Source organism: Aythya marila, assembly GCF_965140915.1.
Source record: "Aythya marila genome assembly, chromosome: 12".
NCBI classification, from domain to species: Eukaryota; Metazoa; Chordata; class Aves; order Anseriformes; family Anatidae; genus Aythya; species Aythya marila.
Window position 1 is genome coordinate 2,615,981 of NC_139053.1, and position 21,227 is coordinate 2,637,207.

At 39.9% G+C, this 21,227-nt stretch overlaps 1 protein-coding gene across 1 annotated transcript; it reads right to left on the reverse strand.

The window, feature by feature from the left end:
- Window positions 1-5,406: 5,406 nt before the first annotated feature.
- On the reverse strand, window positions 5,407-20,608 carry SHCBP1 (SHC binding and spindle associated 1; the record flags this gene model as incomplete). Its single annotated transcript, XM_082770191.1, has 13 exons — window positions 5,407-6,983; window positions 7,751-7,886; window positions 8,248-8,334; window positions 9,091-9,209; window positions 10,047-10,178; window positions 13,203-13,323; window positions 14,766-14,934; window positions 15,036-15,269; window positions 16,281-16,373; window positions 17,331-17,539; window positions 19,097-19,212; window positions 19,812-19,982; window positions 20,503-20,608. The coding sequence occupies 13 exons, from the start codon at window positions 20,606-20,608 to the stop codon at window positions 6,661-6,663; spliced, it is 2,016 nt and encodes a 671-aa protein (XP_082626317.1). The 3' UTR covers window positions 5,407-6,660.
- Between the last annotated feature and the right edge of the window lie 619 nt (window positions 20,609-21,227).

A 21,227-nucleotide genomic window follows, 5' to 3' on the forward strand; every position in this document is an offset into this window, starting at 1 on the left:
CAGCTCCCCTCATCAGTAACCAGCTGGATATGCCAAGCCTGGCCAGATCCAGTGCACGTGGTCCACTGCCTGGGAGAGCTGAGCCATTTCCTTTGATAACCGCCTGAAGGGAAATTTCCTTAAGAGCATTTATGTGCTGTGGACTAAGATTTCTTTAATCAGAGTTGTATACATACATAATCCTATTTGGATACAGCTGATTATGGACATGAATAGCAGTGTCACTTTCTGCACAGAGGGCAGCTTAGACATATTTTGGCATCTTACAGAAGTAGAGTAGCCTGTGATATATCTACTCCCTTCAGTCCTGAGTCAAATCTTACCTGTATTTAATCTATCTTTAAGGGCTTTCACTTGATAGATCATATGCAGGTGTTGCACCAATCCCAACTGTGCTGCAGGGTGAAGAGTACAGCAGGAGATCCGGACTGGGGGCTGTTCAGACTGTTGTTCCTTCCAGTGCTGCCATCTCTAATCTCAGCGGGGGAAACTGAGACAACATCATAATACCCTGCCACTTAACAGGGCAACATTAGTCACAGCTATTTACCCCCCAGAGAAATAAATTGGGTGGAAGGACAGTACAGGGTCAGATACTCTGCAGAGTACCTTCTGTTTCAGAATATCAAAAAAGGGTTTTGGAAAGCTTTAGAAGCACTGAGCATTAGCCCACTTCAGTTCAGATAGAAGGTAATCTGCCAGCCAAAGACAAACTTGAACCTGTGGTATTTCTCTCCCAAGCTGCAATGAGCTGTGGACGTTATCAGGGAATAGCACTTCCTTTAAAAATAGCCCCATGGGAAGACTCGGAGGGTCAAGAATGTGCAAATGTGATAAATACCTGTGACAAACATGCTTCACTCCATTAAACAAGCACACCAAACCTGGAGAAGTGTTTGAACAGAAGTGCTTATTTTGAAGTAAGCTTTTGAAGGGAAGATCTGAAAGACTGAGAACTCTCAATAAAGTGGTACTTGTGTTCTACCGCTGCTTTTAAGTTTTATTTTTCTGCTGACAGATTAAGGCCTACTAGAGTTGGTTAAAACGGCCTGGTCATTTACCAAAAATCACACAAATGCATCACATAGTGTGACACAAGTACTGTGGTCAGCAGATGATGAAACCTGCCTGTGGAGCCCCACAGGGCAGTAGTCAATCACAAGAGTCAGTCCAAAGCAGCTAGAAACAACACGACTAAGAAGCTGAAAGTAGTTTCAACACTTTGTTGATATTTCTGTGTAATCCACAGCCACACATGTAAAAATGAGGAAAGAGCAACTACTTGTGCTAGACAGCAGACAGCTACTGCAACTGGATAGTTGGTTCAACCAGTAAAGTGAGAAATCTGCTTGTCCAGGACATAAGGAGGAACTCTGAGCTGAGGAGCTTTGTACTGCTGAGTAATGAGAAGTCCAACACCACCAGCCTGTTCCCTGCACACAACCTGGAAAAGCACCTTTTTGAGTTTCCCCAATATCTCACAAGATCTCGCCTGTTACATACCTCAGCGATGTGAGCTTAGTCTCTCAGAGGTATTTGTAATATTACAAGTATTTGGACAGTGGTGCTAGGAGCAGCACTGAAATGGTGCCTGCTCAACACACACACTGACTTCCTTCTCCTTCATTTCTCTTTCTACCCCCAGGGGACCAATACAGTGGTTGGTTACATACTACCCAACCCCTGACCTATCAAAATTGCTAACCTTCTCCATTTTGCTTTCTTTCATCCTTTCTTTTTAATAAACTTAAAAACCAACAGGTGTCATCTAGAGCAGACTGCTCAGTCAAGGATATATTTTTTTAAATGAATTAGGTCAGTACAATAAAATTCTGTAATTGTGTTATAGTTGCAGGTTCAGCCAAAGCTTTTGGCTTTCTATTACAAAAATCCTAAATTGTGATAATTGTTATACTCTGAATAAGATTTTTAATGAAAGAGGAAGATTGAAGGTTGGACCCAATGACCTTTTGAGGTCCCTTCCAACCCCTTCAATTCTGTGGAGTCAAAGGGGTACTATTAAAAGCATGCTTTTAAGCCACATTGAACTAAGATGCCTACACAAAATATTTTTTGCAGATCTTGCCTTAGCAGATGCAGGTGTACTACTTTCAATGGCAACAATTACACCTGTTTACAGTGTCATTTTTACATCTACCCACAGAGCACATCTGTGGCTTTAAAACTGCTAGCTCACATACGAATGTGAACTAACAGGACCAACTCAGGGCACCAGCTATTAAAGCAGTTGGTTGCTCAGCTGCTGCAGCTACCCTGGCTATAGGTACACTAGAAAGTAAGACTAGAACTCCATCAGGCAAATCACCAGAAGCCGTAATAGCAGATTTGATCTCCCTCAGTCATCTGCTAAGGAAACCTTCTTACATCCAGGCTGTCACCAACTGCTGCTTATATTGAGAGTGGAACTCACAAGGGATCATCCAGGCAGACCATCTATTACACCAGCTCCTCAGCCCTTAGCTCAGACTTTCAAGGTTTTGTAAGTCTTTGCAACAAATGCAGTCTATAAAATTCCTTCTCACATCACTATACTCACAGCTAACTAGAAACAAAGATAGGATGGGATGTGCTGCTGGTTTCTGGACGCAGAAGACACACAACTACTGACTGGTACAAGAATAAGCTCAGCTAACTCCTGCCCTTCTTACCTTCCTTGGTGTTGATCAATACCTGTATTACTTGTATAACTCTTGATCCTCCCTTAACTAGTTTAGATATCACTCTTAAAAGTTGACTTCCAAATAAAGCAAAAAGTTTTTAAGAATCCATAATCCACCCTTAAAAACAAGGCAGATCTTTTTAGAAAATAGATGGATAACCCAGAATGCTCACATTAAAAATATGTCAAAATACAGATCTTTCAACTCCACTTACTGCCACCATCATACTAACAAATGATTTATATTACCATTTTTTGTTTGTTTGTTTGTTCTAAAGCAGTTTTAAAACAAAGATGTTGAAAATTCCTCCTTCTCAGAAATTCTGATAATTATGCTTTCATTTTATCAGTAAACAGACAAAAAGAAGAGCCCTGCATCACACTGTTTCAAATTGCACCATGCAGAAATCATGTCCGGCCTATAAAAGATGAACCTACCAGTTTCAGATCAGTTTCCATTTTAATCCCCAGTGTTTGTATGTTTCCAACAGATTTTATGCTTGCAGGGAAAAAAAAAAAACACTACACATCAGTAAATGAGGCAGAATGTTGCCTTAAAAAGCTTCCAGCCAGCTGACAAAATTCCTTTGCACCGGAAGAAAAAAAAAAATCTGACATAACATACTGCTGCTAACAAGCCTGTTGCAATGTAGAATTATCATTTTGACAACATACATAGACATCATTATTTATTTCCATATAAAAAAGGCTAGACTTATTTCAGCTCTCCCTTACCTTGCAATAAGAAACAGGCACCTTGCAGCATTGATTGCTCCTCTAATCAAGTCACATCAGAAGTTATGCAGAAACTTTTTTTTTTTTTTTTTTTTGAGTTATTTTCATTAAGTTCTGTGTGTGTGTAGCATTTTTCCAGATCTGGGATGTTGATTTGGAATAACTCTGCAAATTCCAAAGGGAGGAAAAAAAAAAGTCCTAGTACTGTCAGGCTTTGTTTCTTTTGCAAATCAAGTGAATAACCTGGACAACTATAAGCCTGCCAGCCTTACAGCAAGCATTGAAGTAACAATGATATGGGCCTCATAATTAAATTTAATACCAATCAACATGATTTGTGGAATATAAATCTCATCATTACAACTTTGAGAACACAAGATTTCTTGATTAAAGTGTTGTAGCATCTGTATAATACAATTATACAGCTATAAGAACTGAGCAACACATCTTAGTATCTCAGATCTGTATGGAAGTAGCCATTGGTAGGTTTTAAAATTGGAAAGGAAGTGAAGTGATTTTACCTCTGTGATCCTGCTAGAAAAACCTGAATCCTTGGCTTTGTGCTGCTCAGCAACAATAAAGAGACAGGGAAAAGGTTAAAGACAAAGCTCAAAGTTGCCAAGAGAATAAATAGTGGAAAGGCCAGACAAAGAATAAGCTGGATCGTTAGTGTCCCAGACAAGCCATAGGATAAACTACATCGCACATTAAGGGCAAAACATGGCAAGTCTAAGAACAACAGGCTATACACACGGGCTGGGGAAATATCCTGCAAGTGATTTTGCAGCTGCTTAAGCATTTCTTGAAACTAAATATTTTCATTAGCTTTCTTTGACAGCTGTGCTAGAATGCTAGAACGCATTCAGGAATTAGTTTCTAATTTAGGAGGCAGGGAACATTCCCAGAGAAAAGATCATTAGTCATCACTGTAGCATCAAATACCTTTAAGAAACGTTTAATAAATTTAAAAAAAATACGAACTTCAAGGAAAAAGGAAAATATTTACACAGAGCAGAAAATGCAAACATAACCTACAGCAAAATGCAATACTAAGATGAGCACGTATCTTGCTTTGGTCAACAGTTCCTTCAGTTCTTTCCTTCATATTTAAACATATCTCCTTTGCCATTTCAGAACTGCAAAATAAAGAAGCCTACATTTATAAGTGACATACATAACTGAAAAGCCAAATTCCACAGAGAGGAAAAGACTCTATTCACTTTTGTCCTTCAAGGTTCAAGTATCATCAAGAACCAAGCTACAATTTCATAATTGCTGCACAAAGGAAGTGGCTCAAAATTTTTTTAGCTGCTTCATCTTTTCACATTTTGAGCCTTCAACTTCTGACAACCTGCATAACAAAATCAACATCAGCCTCTGGCACAGGCAAACTAGTTGCAGTATTGAAAGCAGAAGATGAATATTTTAACTTGTACCTTCCCTGACTTAAAACTGAATTTTAAAGAGGTAGATAAGCTTTTTTTTTTTTTAAAAAAAAAAAAAAAAAAAAGACAGCTTTAAGATGAATTGCAAGAGAAAGAAATACTGTGTACACATCATGAAGGCAGCTCACTCAAGGAAAATCATGGTTTTGAAAAGATAAAAACAACAACATCAGTTTTAGGCCCAGTTATTTAATTAGTATTACACTCAGGAAATAAAGGCATAATATCAAAGCATTAAACATGGCATGTGACTTGATGAATAGCCTAAGATATTATACTAGCGCTAGCTTGAGCAGTGGGTTTTCACCTGACTCAAGTATTTCTTTAGAGTCTCTAAAATGCAAATATTTGTTGGTTTGTGCAGGATGAGACACTGTCATGGTTTTCAGTCTCATTAAAACTCAAAGTGCAGTCCTGAAGTCGTGTGCCCTGAGCAGAACAAAGCCAGAATCAGTGGGATAAGAAAGCTGCAATTAATGTTCCATGGTTCATTAAAAAAAAGAAGAAACATATGTTAGTTTTTTTTTTTTTTTTCTTCACATCTTCTGCTCACACAAACTATGTACTGAAGTGAATTTTGATTCTCACTGTAGTTTAAGAAACAGACGGAGTGAAAAACCTGGAGCAGATGACTGACATCCACCTTAGGCAACACATTGCATTTCCAGCAAATGTATACATCTGCTAAGGTACTTGCAGGAACTATTCTGAATTCTATTTGCTGGCAACATGCTTTCTCCTTCTTAATACCATATTGTACAGGACATCCTGCACCACTTTTGAGTATCTTCTCACATATACTTCCACATATCACTTCAAAAACTGATCTACAATAACCAAAGACAGTATAAAAATTTGGAATAAGGCGTTTGGATTTGCAATTAAGGATCAAGGAGGCACTGAGAAGGAAGTCTTCATTCAGGCAGTCCGTTCAAGTCTTCTTTCAAGAAATGACTTAGAACAACAGTAAGACACTGAAACGCCTTTGTTTTGCAGAATGTTCCACAGCTGTGTGCTGATGAGATTTCAGTGCAAAGTATTTTTAATTTTCCATTTATTTCCAAGACCTCTGCTGCTACAAGAGACAGAGCAGTGTTAAATATTGTAGAATAAGGCACAGAAATATACAGTAGGAACAAAACTAACAGTCACAAATAGCTGTTTTGTTTGCTCCTTATTCATGTTAATAGTTTATTTTGATGCTGTCTTCCCTAAGGAAAAGTTGCATAGGCAGGGGTAGCTGTTGGAAGTAAACAGATGGCACACGAAGCTGACTGAATGATGCTAAGTTTCCAGATGCTAACTTCCCTAAAAAAAATCCTTCAAGTATAAAGCATGGCAGCTAACTACTACATTTCATAAGAACATTTCACTAGCTTCTGTTCAACATACAAATTCAGTCAGTCTCTCATAGGAGGCACCGCAGACTAGTTGTGCTTTTATAAACATATGGAGGAAGGTGTACCAATTATTGCTGTACATTTGTCAGCCACTCTTCCATGGTGAACCTTTTTTTGGAAGATTTTTTAAGAGAGGTTAAATAAATATACTACAAAATTCATCAGAGCTAGCAACGAACAAGTATGTCGATAAGCAGAGTTCTGCTTTCTACCATGTTGTCCATGCTTGCAGCAAAGAAGTGAAGTTTCCACATGCAATATATACGTTGTCAATAAATATTTGTCACATTCTAGTAATGTTACGGAAGGCTGATAGAACATGTTAACTCCTTGGAAAGCAGGAGTGAAAATAACAGCTTGTGCAAATTTCTTATTGCAGTGCCACTAGGAGTCAGGACAGTCAGAAGAGAAATGTACCAAAACTCCCTTTCCCGTTCCATTTGAACTGATTGCCCACAATAGAAACAAACACTTCCTGTGACATTAAGTTGTCATCAGCTTCTGTGATTCCCAGTTTACTCAGCCTTTTCTTGTGCATCTGGTTCTTCTTCACAGAAGCAGCACCAAGTTCATTTGCAATTTCATAATTGCCTTCAGTTTGTTCAGAAGTCTCAATTTGCTCATAAAGCTCCAACTCATCAGTCACACATTCAGGTAGTTCTTCTTGTCTGAAGCCCTCTACACATGCTCTTCCATCACCTGACAAGGTAGGCTGTGTATTCCCTAAGTCAGGAAACAATGAGAATGTCATCCTCAAAACAGCCAAATCAGTTAAAACTCCTGGAATTATGTTTTCTTCAGTCTTAACATTTGCATCACCCATACTTTCTGGAAAACAATTTAATGTCAGCCATATATTTCAAATACAGCATATGATACTTAAAGAAGAGTTTTCTTCTTGTGATGACTTCAGGCTGCCAAGTGATAATGATAATAGAGAAAGTTACAGTGGGTTTACACACTGCACTTGAGACCATGACACTTCTTGATTAAGACATAAAAAGAGAAATAGAGTTGTTAACATTTCATTTACTGCAGAAAATAATTTCTGTGCTGGGAGACTGGGCTAATCCACGTCTCAGATCTAGTGTACAAAGGAAGAAAACTGTGCAGAGAACTATGAACCAGAACAGCTATAAGAGAAGCCATAGTTGCTTTCTTGCTGATTACACTCTTCTTTCTGTATGACTCAGGTAGCCCATCAGTTACACAGGCTCTGGTTGATCAGGAGCATAGATCAAATGTCTAAGGACTTTAAAAGTGTAAGCATCCACATGACATGGAGCATAGAGATTCACAGGATTTGTCTGAAGTTTATAATCCATAACTATCAGAACAATGGAATTTGCTGAAGATGAAGATTTAAGATGAATCAAATTACAGATCATAAGAAAATTTAAAATTCAATTATGGATTAGGCAATCTAAAAACATAGGTATGGTATATATTTAATGTTTTTACGATTTACTTATAGGAAGTCAGAAAAATACCTTTCACTGCTGAAGCATCCTCTACATCAGAGGCAATTGTTGGTTTAACCAGGACCACACCATATCCTTCATTATTATGGATCATGTTATTGACCATGCTTATCTTGGGGATCTCATAACGTTCATCTAAGAAGTTCTACAGCAAAGAAACAGATATCCAGCATGTTATGTCCAGCTAAAGGGATGCAAACCTTTCCACTTTCAGATAGTCAGTTCTCTGGATAGGCTAATAACATGCTAGCCAATACAAGTGACAGTGCAAAAGGGATTTTCTTTCTGACAGATAAGGAATAAAACAAATATATTGCTTTGGTGTACCAACCCAAGGCAAACAACAAGCACCATCATCATTAGATGTGACACACAAAGCAGCAAGTTTATAAGCCAATTTGAACAGCAGTCATTGCACCAATCCTAATAGCTATAAGAATTGAATGCTAAGAAGAATATATATTTATTTTTTAATTTTAAAAAAGTGCATTATGCTTTGAACTGACCTTTATAAGTATTCCCTCCTTGCAGTGATGTATGCCATTGTCTAACAGGGTGCATGTACTCCCTGGATATATTTCCACACCAGCACCCTACAAGATAAAACAGATTGCAGTTCACAAAACGTAAATAATTTGGGGCACATTTACAGTTTGGCTTGACAACTCCATTACGGATCTTTGTGCTCATTCACCAGCTGCACAAGGTAAAATTGCGTTACCACCCCAGCTCCACAGCTTTGTGAACTAACTTGAGCAGTAATATGAACGTTGAGGCCCCATGAATAATACTATTGCCACCAGCCCATAAAAATCTCTGGCAAAGAGTAACCACACAACTTTGCATTGCTTTATTGATCTTTAGTCATCCACCCCAACACTCAAAGCCCCATCATTCTCCAAAGTGCCCTATTCAGAGTTCAATTCTGTGTTTATCATCATTCCGTAAGAATCAATGGATAAGGTGTCCAAAAAGGGCATTTCATTTGCCAAATACATGGTTTAATTAGAAAATGACTTATGTACAAGAAAAAAAATCACGTTAAAGGTATTGCAGGACAAGAATAAGTCCAGCAAGGCAGCAGTCATTATTTCATAGATATCCCCTGTAACTGTATCATTTTTGTATCATCACATACAAATCAACATAAGATACTTCACTAGATACTATTGAAGGCCACAAGACCACTGTAAACAATTTCTTAAACCTATTAACACAAAGCTGTCCAAGACACTTTTTAAAGGTACTCTTAAGAGTGACAGAAACCACCCCTTTACTGAAGTATTATTTCAAACCAGAACCCTTTATTTTAATTTAGGAAATAGCCAGAGTTAAGAATTCATTTGTACCTTCGCACCATACAGATCTGAGTTTTTCATTAAAAGCTCTGCTGACGTTCGCACTGTTATGCCTGTAGTTTCACATTGTAACACACAATTCTCCAGAGTAGTTTTCCCCTGATGGACACCTATACACAGACAACAAATATTGTTAAATGAATCGGTTACGCAAAGGCAAATCCCTCCTACAGGTACATGGACTTGTAGTGTTTTCTACAATGTGAGAAAATGATCATTTTAATCATACGTTATGTTAATTTTATTGATTTGCCCATGCGTAGTTGGAACTCACACTGTTTTTCCTAATATCAGCAGAAAAACTGTAAGGGAACCCTAGTCAAAGATTTGTCTTAGAAATGTTTTAGTTTTGGGTGGTTTTGTTTGTTTGAAAGTGACAACAATGATTCTTTTTTCTATACGCCTAAGAATCCTCTGAATTAATAATATATTAAATACAAATATATGGGTATTAATAAACATTTTAAAACATTTAAAAACAAATGTCTGTCAAGGCAAAGTATTAATTAGCACCTTCTGAAAAGACAGAAGGTCGTGGCCAAACTCACTGGATACAACTTGGGATTATTTGAATGGCAGTTCAAATGTGTTTTTAGCAAACAAAGGTCTATACTATTTCTAAAGTCTATGCCATTCCTCAATGGAGAGCTGGTTGGGTTCAGCTACAGCTGAATACTGTCATGGGAGTTCTTTTGTGGAAAGAGAAATTTTCTTTTTGTGGAAAGAGCCACAACAACCTGAAAGTACAAACAACAGAAGTTATTTTGATGTCCACATTATAAGCAAGTGGGAAAGAAACAGAAAGGAAGCCTTAACATTTACATCTGTAGGATTCTTTCCTACAATATTTTGTTAAAACCAGTAAATTGTAAGAGTGGATCCCTGATTTAATTTTAATAGAAAATTATAAAAGATTCACGAAAAATTCAAGGTACTCTTATACTTACTTAAAATCCCTTCCACAGCATCATGTTGTATTAACTTCAAATTGGAGATCTTTACGTTGGCTCCTGTACAGTCAACAAAGTTGTCTCCTTTCCCTTGCTTTTCTATCACAATATCATCTGGCAGGCCATAGCCTGAAAGCAGAGGTGAAAGACACAAGTTTTTTGAGTAACTGGTAATCAGATGCTCAGTACCTAAGCAGACATTCAGATGAGGTAAGAGAAGGTTGGAACTCGAGATGTCCTTGAGTATCTTGAATAGGATTTTTCCCCCAGTGGCCATGGCACACCTTACATGTACATCTCCTCTATACCAAGACCCAGGTGCTCAAAAAACTCCACCACCAACAAAAAACAACCAAACTCAAAAGTTCCCTTCCTTGAATGACAGACACATAATATAATAAAATACAAAGTTATTTTAGCCAGTTAAACAAAGGGCTAACACTTGCTGAGGGCAAAGTTCTTATTCCCCAGACTGCACCATGGTATGGAGGTGCAGTAACCACAGCCACAATGGGAACCCGCAGCCTGCTTCCAGTACAGCAGCTCACTGCAGCAGGCAGAGGCTCCAAATAGCACAGGGAGCAGGGAGAAGCAGTCCCCATCAGAAGGCAAGGAAACAAGTGCAAAGGACTCCCCATTGTTACTAAACTTAACTCAGCTTCTCTATTTAGAGAAGCCTGGGTCAATACTTGACATTCCAGTGTTACAGGGACTTCCAGATTAATTCAGATTAAAAAGGAAACTTTCAGAAGCATATGCCAGCATTGATTTACTAAAGCCATCCACACTTGTCAGCGTTCAACCACTTACAGGGCAATTTATGAGCATGTAAAGCTTTTACTGCTTGTCACTGCCAAGAATCATGATAAGGAAAGCAATAATGCAACATCTATTAGAGCAGCATGAGTCCTATCATTTTCTGAACACACACAGAAGCTTAGATAAGAAGTGCCTGAACAGGATGCTAGCTTTTAACCAAGTACATAAATAAATACTCTAATGTGCAAGTAGAAAGGTTAAAAAAAAAAAAAAAAAAAGAAAAGAAAGCCTTTGAACAAGAGTCAGGAGAAAGTTTTAAAGACAGCAGATTCAATGTAGTTGAGTGACTGATACTTAAGTACACTATACTACCCAGGAATCTTTTTCCAGTGCTGCTAGGGAGGAGGTGGCAGGGAGCAGTTTACTTCCAGTATGTAAAGAAAGAGCATTGTGGGACCGTAAATAGCAGATCCAGTCTAACTACACAACAATGGAAAAAGTTTTAGGAATAATTGTCCTACAGAGTACCTACAGATTTTCTAACCAAGCTTTTAATTTGCTTCACTTCTGAAGCAGCAGCTCTAGCAGTAAAGGAAGCTGTTGACAAGGAACAGAGAAGGAATGATTCACCTGATATCAAATAGTAGTCAATACCCAGCCAGGTCAGGGCCGTATGCCCTGCCTGTAAGTTAAGGGACTCCACAGGAGCTACAGGCAATTGTCATCCAGTAACACTGATCATGGGTTTTGGATGGGTTGATACTACAGGTTCCTTTCCAGCTTAAACTATTAAACAAGGTGGAGCAGAGTTCTTCAGTACCTTTGCTACAATTTTTTGTCAAGTGCTAAAGTTATCCTGACTAGGGCTTCCTGCATCTGTTACTGCTTTAACTTTACTTAGTTCTTGTAAGTCTTTGTTTATCCCTGACTTACTAATCCTCGTACTTTCAACCTTAGTACTGCCTTGCACAGTGACTGGAAAAGAAATAAAATCTCTACTAAGCAAAATAACATTATTTCTTTGATGAGTCACCCTTTCATCCCAAAAAAAGCCACCAAAACATCCAACTATTCAGATTAGCGCCAGCAGAATTTTTCTTGATGCTCTTACTTCAAATGTTTTCAGCTGCTATTGCTGCCATAAAAACTTCTAACAGAAGTCCATATAAGAAGATTAAACACCCTGACATATTCATTACCCGGAGAGTGGTTTGTACTAAAGATACAGTTATATGCCTTGCTCCTTAAAATAGAGTAGCTCATCCTTTAATAGGTGTGCTATTTCACCATTTGCATTCCCATTTCCTCAAAACTACAAAAGAAGGTGTCAAATACCATCCCACACAATTTTAGAACAATGCCATTTTGCAGACAAATAAAACAATTTGAGCTCCTTTATCCTGCAGGTGCATTGTCCATCAGCATTCATTTCTATGCAAACCAAGCACACACAAGAGAAGGGCAAGAAAGAAAACGATACTCATCAAATAAGGACAAGAAAAATACAATCCAGAACAGCAGGAAATTAAACTCCCAGCCTTCCCCATTATGCAGCTTTGACAAGATAAGAAATGCAGCTGAAGAAGCATCTGAACAGCTGCACAAACCCCAGTGATACACAGACCATTACACTGCAACATGCATACCTAAAGGAGAGACATTATGCTGAGGAAACAAGAATTGTGAGGAAGAGAAAGCAACATATCCTAGGCAAGATAAAAGTATTTCAAACAAATATTTTGAGAGAAAAACAGACATATATGCTGCATCCACTTCTACAGCATAAAAGGGCATATTAAGCCAATAGCACTCTCTGTATACGTGCTTCACATAATGCACAGATCCACATCAGTAGCCCCCACACACATAGCTGATATGCAACAAATGTCATAAACTAAGTTTGAATAGCACTTGGCTCTTTCTCTGTATTCACCAGTTCTACCCTGACAGTGAGTCTGACTATGCCTCTGAGGCAGATCAGGACAAGCAAAGGAAAACAAGGACCTCTCCCAAATACTTTAGAAACTGAGACCTTTCCAGAATGATTTTAGTGTTTATTAAATTAAAAATCAACACACTTGCTTTGCTGTTGGATCCTCTCTAGTATTTATATAACCAGGATCTATCCAGGCAAATAGTTAGGAGGAAATAGCGAATTTGCCATTAATCAGCAAAAGTTAAAACTTATTTGCAGAAATGATCATGGGTAATGAAACGGCTTACTCCTTCCTGAAATAGACACAGCTCCGCGAGCAGAAATAGGAACAGTTCAAAGAAAAAAAATAAATGCTCCAGCCAAACTCTGCAAAAATATAACAAACCTTTAAGCAGAGCTAAGTTAAAGACCCCTTATTTACTTTATTTTAAGGACCATTATTCTAGCAAGTCCCCTACCTTCTAATTCAACAGAATCAGCAATGCAGAACACGCCATCTACAACATAATGACCAGGACAGATGATGACTGTGTCTCCTTCGTAACAAGCACTTACAGCTGCCAGTGGATCATTGTGAAACTGTAAGAGAAAAAACAATATAATCAGCTCCTAAAAAAATGCTATAAAATGGATGCATTTATGCCCTAAAAGCTTGTTCTTCAATTAAGTGTTGCAGCTTTTGCTTAAAAGAAGCCCTTTTTAATGGCACCAATAATATGCAATTTCTACTTTGAATTCAAGAATCATAGCACTCTCTGGAAAAAAAAAAAGCCTCAAAGCATTCCTTTGTGTTATGTCCATCCCCCCATGAGAAAAATGGGGCAGTGGCAGATTGAAGAACATATGCACCAGAAAGCAGACCTCAATATGGCCTGGATTCTAGGCCAACATTTGAATTCTGCTTCAAGTGACTTGTATAAATTACTAAAGACATTACAGAAGAAAAAGAAAAACTACAAGCAACTCAGCTATTAGATTTGAGCTTGGCCAAACACCACTGTAACTCCTCACTCCTGGAACATGTCACTCCAAAACAGCATTTAGCTATTACAATGGCAAATACAGGGTCCACACGGCACTTTTTCTTGGAAAAAAAAAAAAAAAAAAAGTGAATCAATGCCTAAAGAGCACAGGTTAATGTCCTTCTCAAGTATTGCGCCGTTCTGTACTGAAGGGTAAAAAATAGTACAGAAAAATTGCACATTTATTGCTTTCCAGCAAATTCCATGGTAAGCATTGTATGAGAATTTTTCAGTTGCTGAGAAAAATCAGATTTATCACCCAAGAGTTAATTCAAGAGTTTCCCTTTGGGTCTGTTTTGCCCACCTGCAATTCACAAACATGATCAGAATACAGCAAGCAATTTCGTTTGCGCCCAAGGATTCATAAGAATCATAACATATCTCAAGTCGGAATGGACCCACAAGGATCAGAGAGTCAAACTCCTGGGTCTCCAAAGGACCACCCCAAAAAAAAAAAATTAAAAAAAATCCAACCATGCTTCTAAGAGCATGGTCCAACTACAGTTCCAGACTATTCTTAAACACTTAAGTGCTAAGTCCTATGTGAATTTAATTAAGTATATTTGTTCTTAGTAAGTAAATAAATTCCCTACACAGAAGCAGAGCAACAGAACACTTCATTCTTGAAACCCGATCTCATTATTAATAACATCAAAAGAAATGGGTATCTCAAAACGTAAGTATTACACCTTAGCACATTTTATTGTGGAATTACTACAGAAGGCTTGTTTCCCCCCTCCCCCCCTCACTGCTCCTATAAAGTACTCAGCAGACAAATTAGGAGAAATTATTGACAACTTATCATTACATACTTATCGTTACAACTTATCATAAACATATCATTTATTGTTTAAAGAGCTGTTTTTAGACTGGCAAAAAAAATTAAAAAAAAGCACCGTGCAAATGCAAAATCTTCCAAATGACAAATTAACTTATCCTTCCATGTGGTTTCTTGAGGAGAAAAGAGTAACGGCAAACAGACCATTGCTGTTACTTTACCTGTATTTCTAGTTCTTCGCCACAAGATTCAGGGCAAAGTTTGTCCCTTATCAACGACTGCAGCAGACCTGCCATCATGGTGGAAGACACAACATGAGTGATCTTGGTTCCTGTTGGCCTCTGTCCTTTAGCTTGGAGACCACTGTATTTTTGGTAACCAAACACATACCTAAAACATGAGCAAAGCCATCAGTGCTTTCTTCAGTAAAGAATTTTCTACACACACTTTCCCACATGGGATCTCCTCCTTGCATTAAACCCACTAAGTACCTCAGCAGTGGATTCTCAATTAGTTTTAGCTTTTGTTTCAAGTGCTCTATTTTCTCATACAACTGAAGTCCCTCCACCATGGAGACGTTTTCTACTTCAGAGTCTGAATCACTGCTTGATATGCTGTTCCTCACGTCTAAGAACTTCCTGTAGAGCTCTTCACCTTGAGACAAGTAATTCTGGTAATCAGCAACAAGCCCAGAAGGCACACGGTGTTCGAGGATGTCATAATGCCTGCAATTCAGAGCAAGGGGTCAGTGTATTTCCCCTTTCCAATTTTGAAAGATCAAATACAAACCCAAAGAGAACCTGAGAAGTTCTATACCAGTACTGAAGTCAAAACTCTCTGCAGTCTGCACCAACGCTATGGTGTTTTTTTAAAAGCAGCAAAACCAAAACCCTCAGACACACACAAGTATATTACTTTCTTCTCTAAGTAGTATATAATTTTTAAAGGTGGATAGGTAATAGTCATCTGAAGCTTACTCTGAAACAAAGGTTTAGAGTAAATAAAGTTGTAAGCATGCAACTGAATGACATACAAACTTCAGGATACTCATGAGAAGTTATATGATTTTTAAAAAAGGAGATGAGCAATAACTCATGAAAAACATAACAAACATACCGTGTCAAACATCAGGGAAAGAAAAAAAATACAGCAAAAGAAACATTTATAATTATCTTTCCCAGGCATATTTTATTGTATGCTCTGGTTATTTAGCACCCTCAAAATTTTAACCAGATTGTGCTCTTGTGCACTGCTTCAGTTTCATATAGCCAGATGGCATTAAAAAAAAATCCACCTTCAGTAAGCCTAATGCCAACTAATCCTACAAAGGAAAGAAATGAACACACTCCTCCTTCAGCATGACAAATTTACAAGTTTTTGTTTACATTCTGTTCCATTCTGGTTCTTATTCAATGCCCAAAGGTATGAAAGCATTCCACGCTAGCTTTAGTTAGGATTACATTTCATAGCCTAGAAGTTAAAGGAGGCAATAGCTGGATTTGGAGCGCCATCTGATGGGAGGTTAAGGATTACAGGGGAAAAAAAATGCAGGATTCGAGCAGCAATTTCAGTTGCACCCTCTTCCTATAAAAAAATTTGAGCATCAGACAGTGACTGCTGCTAGAACAGACTTGCTTTGATTTACTAGTGAAGAGTTTTCTTTGAAATTTGTCTGTCACTATTCCCACATGGCCTTTCCCTGTGGTTCTACCTAATAATATCAAAGAACCACTTACAATCTCAGTCGAGGCTCAACACATCGCACAAAGTAATCCAAATCATCCTCCTCCTCCTCATCCCAGGACCTCCAGATGTGTTGGTAGAAGAACCTTTTGAAACAAAATAAGCGTCTAAACACAAAGGAGGCCAGATTTACTCAAGCAGAGACAAAACCACTGGAAGTAGGAATGTAATCTATTTGAGAATTCAGCTCAAAACATCACCTCTCTCCGATTTCACGTCACCATCCTGTGAGCTATTTAGTAGTCACAAAAGTTATCTTTCTTGTCTGTTGTTACCTGCATAAAGATTTTTATTTTGTGTTTCGAGTTCAAAATCCATAACAGCCTGAGTCCCATGGACTTTCACCAAAATAGATGGAATAACTAAAAGCTGGATTTTAAAATAAGACCTGCACGCTCAGGATTCTGACACTTTTTGGCTGGTTGTTTTTGGCTAGACATCCTTGAGATTTCCTTTCTACCTGGAGTTTGTCACTTCCATAACGCATGCTTATATCTCTACTACTGAGCAACGGTCGAAATGAGTCTCTTCTCCTTCTTTCCTTCCACACCCACCACTTCTGGAACATAGCCTATTTTCTAGGCAAGAAAGTCTTTCCTTCTGTTTTATCTTTTTTATCCAGTCCTAGTGCTAATTTGTAGACTTTTCATGCAGCACATAGTACATTACTGTGAGAGAGATGAGGAACAGACAGAGATGATAAAGAAAGGACAATAAAGTAGAATAAATAAGATGTGAACAGACACCTGATGAAGAAAGAGCAAATTTAGGGGAAGAGACAAATTGCAGGAAAAGAAAGAATGAGACAAAAGAGAAAGAGATATGAAAAAGTTTCAGAATAGAAAGAAACACCACACTAGAGCCAACAAGGTGATACAGCCTGAGGAAGTCTGGGGTGGAGAAGAGAGGGAAAGCAATGCAGAGACTTCTTCCTCCTCCTACTCCTTTTGGTACAGAGAGTAAGTTGCTGAAAAGCAGGCCTTGTGTTTTTGCTATCAACTCCAGCTGCATAAGACAAAATAAGACCTTATGTGTTTTTGTACCTGACATGCTCCACGGCTAGCGCTGTCTGATCAAATTCTCCCGACTCATCATACACAACCCACAGCTCCCGCAGTGGGATCTGACGCTCCTTCAGCTCCAAGAGTTCCTGCATGCATTCCAACGTGAAGGTGCTGACCTGTGCCTCACACAGGAAAGGCTCGCTGAGTCGAACAACCGCTTTGAGAGCCCAGTACTCCACGTCAACAACCTGTTGGAACGAATAGCTCTTAGGATTTCCCTAGGCAGAGCAATAGATGCAGCTGAGGAAGGTGAACATGACATGCCTCACGAACTGCCAGTTGACTCACATAAATCAATGCACACTGCATAGTACAGCAAAGGCAACATGGTCAGCTGAAGTGATAACCCAGAGCTGAGCTTCTCAGGACCAAAAGATTTGGAGCCTCACATTCACAACTTTGTTTGAAACCCTCATAACATCCATATAAGGCCAGTAAATTGCTTCCCTATTATATTTTTTTTTCAGACAGGGAAAAGCAGTATTTTCAGACTTGAATCAATACTTTACAGTTCTCGTGAACTCCTTTGTAGCTCATTTTTCCAAGTACCCACAAGACACAGAGAAACCCCAGAGTTGGTCTGGGCCAGTGAAAGCCATTTTGTTACTAATTGTGCTGAAAAGCCAAAGGAATTCAAAGCTTTTTCCCTTCTGAAAACATACAATAGATGTCCAAGTTCAAACAAAAAAAATAATAATAATGAATGATCAGAGCCTGTTATTTGAAAAAATTGTATTTCAGCAACCAGCTCTGAACCAAGAGCGCTTATCCCCTCTGTGCCCACCACGTCCAACCTCACAGCGCACTCACACTGCATTGGGATCCTCCTTCCCCGGCTTCAGCAAGGACCCCTTGAAGATATTGCTTTCATTTAGGCATAGTCCTGCCACCGAAATACTGAGACACTAGCAAAGGTATCCCTGAAATTAGCCCACATGAGATGTTCTTGTCACAACCCCTTCGCATAAGGCCAATTACACAGGCTTTGTATTGCCACATTGAGGTTGAAAGTCATTTGCCCAGCACTTCAGAAACTCATGTAAAGGTGATTGTGCAGTGTTTTAACACATGGAAAGCCTGAAAGAAACACTGTACAGACTTTTTGGTTTAGCACTGATGAACCTATCCCAAAAGCAATAATCATCCATTTCGTACCCTGCCAAGAATGCAAAGTCCAAAAAAACACAGATGATAAACTGTATCAGCACAATGGAACCAGATAAAGCTTATTTGCAAGATATCAATGCCACTTTATTTTAGGTTGATGCCTCAAAGAAAATTAGATTCACCTACCTCACTGATTCTACTATAATTCAACAGCAGAAGTAACTTAAATAGCAGAACAAATAACAGCCAAATTCCAAGGTTAAACAACGCAACAATGCCAAACATAGCAAGTATATCTAGTGCATGGCTTTCTGGATTTACAACACATGCTGCGGCCCTAAAGAACTCATTTGGAGGAACAGTGCCTCACTGTCTTGAGTATCCCATGCAGGTTTGGAACCTGTGATCTGATACTTGTACTTTTAGGTGAAGGAAGCACACCAGCGCACAAGATAGTGTTTCAGAATAAGGCTCCTTTTGAAAGAAATTCCTGTTGCTCTAGCTATTACTGACAATTAGATACCAAAAAGATATAATTTTCTACTAGCTCATAAACTTCATAGATAAATTATCTGCCTGTTAGAGAGGTAAGTGATGTTAATTGAAGACAAATGGCTGAACAACTGCATTCCATTTACCTCAATGACAACCTCAAACACATTAGTACGCCAGACTGCCTGCCATCCAGATGGTTCAAGGACCTTCTCCAAGTACTCAGCTATGAATTCTTTCACCTCAGAAGCCTTGCAGTCAGCTAAAAAGAAAATTAAAGCAGTACAGTTATGCAGGAAAAGAAGGAAAAGTCCTCAAAATCATTGATAAATGAAATTCACAGTTAATATATTCCTCTAACTCATCTTAACTCAGACTTCATTCTATTTTGCTCATAACTGTTAGTATTTTTGCTGCTTATCTCAGTAGCGAGAAAGATAGAGAGTCATCTGTTTTGTGCTTCTCCAGAAGAAGCAGTACTCAATCTCCCAGGTATTAAGGGTATCAGCACCAGTACTATTAAACAGTTAACTTCTGCCTTATCCTAAGCAGCCTTACTAAAGAAAAAAAGCTCTAGAAATGGCAATTAAAACAAGGCACAGCGTCCAGCATTAGCGTTTTCTCCTTTCGTTCACTAAGATTTTTTTTTTTTTTACTTATGTTAAAACCATTACCTCCTGCTCTACCAGTTAGAGCAGCTGAAGTTACAATATGATAATCCAACAGCAACACAACACACTGCATCTTTTCTAGCCCCTGTTTTAGGAATATCTCACAGGATAATACAGAATTGACTCCACTTAAACTGGATGGCTTAAGAAACCTGACTACATGTTCCTTTTCCACTAAGGAATTTCTTACCCAAAATATAATCCTGGTAAGCTTTAAATCGTTCATAAAACAAGAGATGATCAGTATGAAATATGTCTGGAAGAAGTGCATTCCCATCTGGTACAGTCCGTCCCAAAGCAGTCCCTGGTTTGTCACGACTCCCATAGTCACTGCTGATATCCTCATCTTCCTGAAGCTGATCTGGACAGAGGAGTTGGAACAAAGCAAATCCCACAAGTTATCAGTTGAACGCAATCATCGCTCACTCCTCTATTCCCAGAGAATTCCTCTTCAGCCCAAGATCCATCACGGACCTGCTTTCTACAACACATAACAAAAAGCCCTCCTACACTGACAATGAAAAGTTGACTTTAATCACGCAAAATTTCAGAAAGTTTTCAAACAACTCCTGTAAAACCATATCACACACACACACTGTAACTAAAATATTGTTTACGCTTACACATTCCTGATCAAATCCAGCAGCCATCACAGCAATGCCTGGCACCAGCGCTAACAGGAGCCCCAGAGCACAAGACACCTTCCAGAACAATTTAACCTAGCTTGTCGTGGTTTGCAAGCCTGCAGCCACAGACACCAGCCTGGCACCGAACACGGGTGCCCAAGAGCCAAGGTGTCCGCGCGCTGCCATTAACTCACTCCCAAAGCGAGCGCCAGCGACACCCGCCCCGGCCGCAGCTGCTCCTGCCCGGGCCCTCACCTGGCTTCGCCTCCTCGGCGCGCTCCCGCGGGTCGGCGGCGCGCCCGGGCTGCCCCTGCCCCTGCCCCTGCCCCTGCCCCTGCCCCTGCGGCCCGGAGCCGTCCATGGCGCCCGCGCCGCTTTCAAACCGCCACCGCCGCTCCGCGACGTCACCGCCAGCGGCCGCCCTGACTGGCTGGGGCTGGGCGGGCGGCGGCCGGGCCGTTGGCGCCGTGAGGCGGGGCTGGAGGCGGGGCTGGCGGCGGCGCGGCCCCCTCGGCGGCCTCCCCGCGCCCGCAGCTTCCCCCGGCCGCGGGGCGCGGCCTCGGGCTCGGGCTCGGGCTCGGGCTCGGCCTCACCGCGCCCGCCGTGCGCAAGCCCGGCAGCGAGCCTGCGCCCAGAGGACAAGGCGCGGGTGTGCTCCTCGGGCGGGCGGTGCGCTCTGCCGGGCCACGCGTGCCTGTGTGGGTGTTTCAAGCGCACGGCGCGCCCTGAGGAAAGAGCCAGCCACGCGCAGCCGCAGAAATATTAAAAAATAGTAGTTCGCCACACAGATGCTTCACGGAACTCCAAGGCCACACGCCTTGCTGATAGCTCTGAGCTGTTGCAACACAAAATGTGCCCACTCAAAAAGCAAGGCACGCGTTTTTTCCCCTCGGTTTTCTCACTGCCTCAATCTCCTGTTGTCCAGTTTGTGTCTCACCCATTTTTGTGTCTCACCCATCACGTTTCTGCCTTGCATCTCT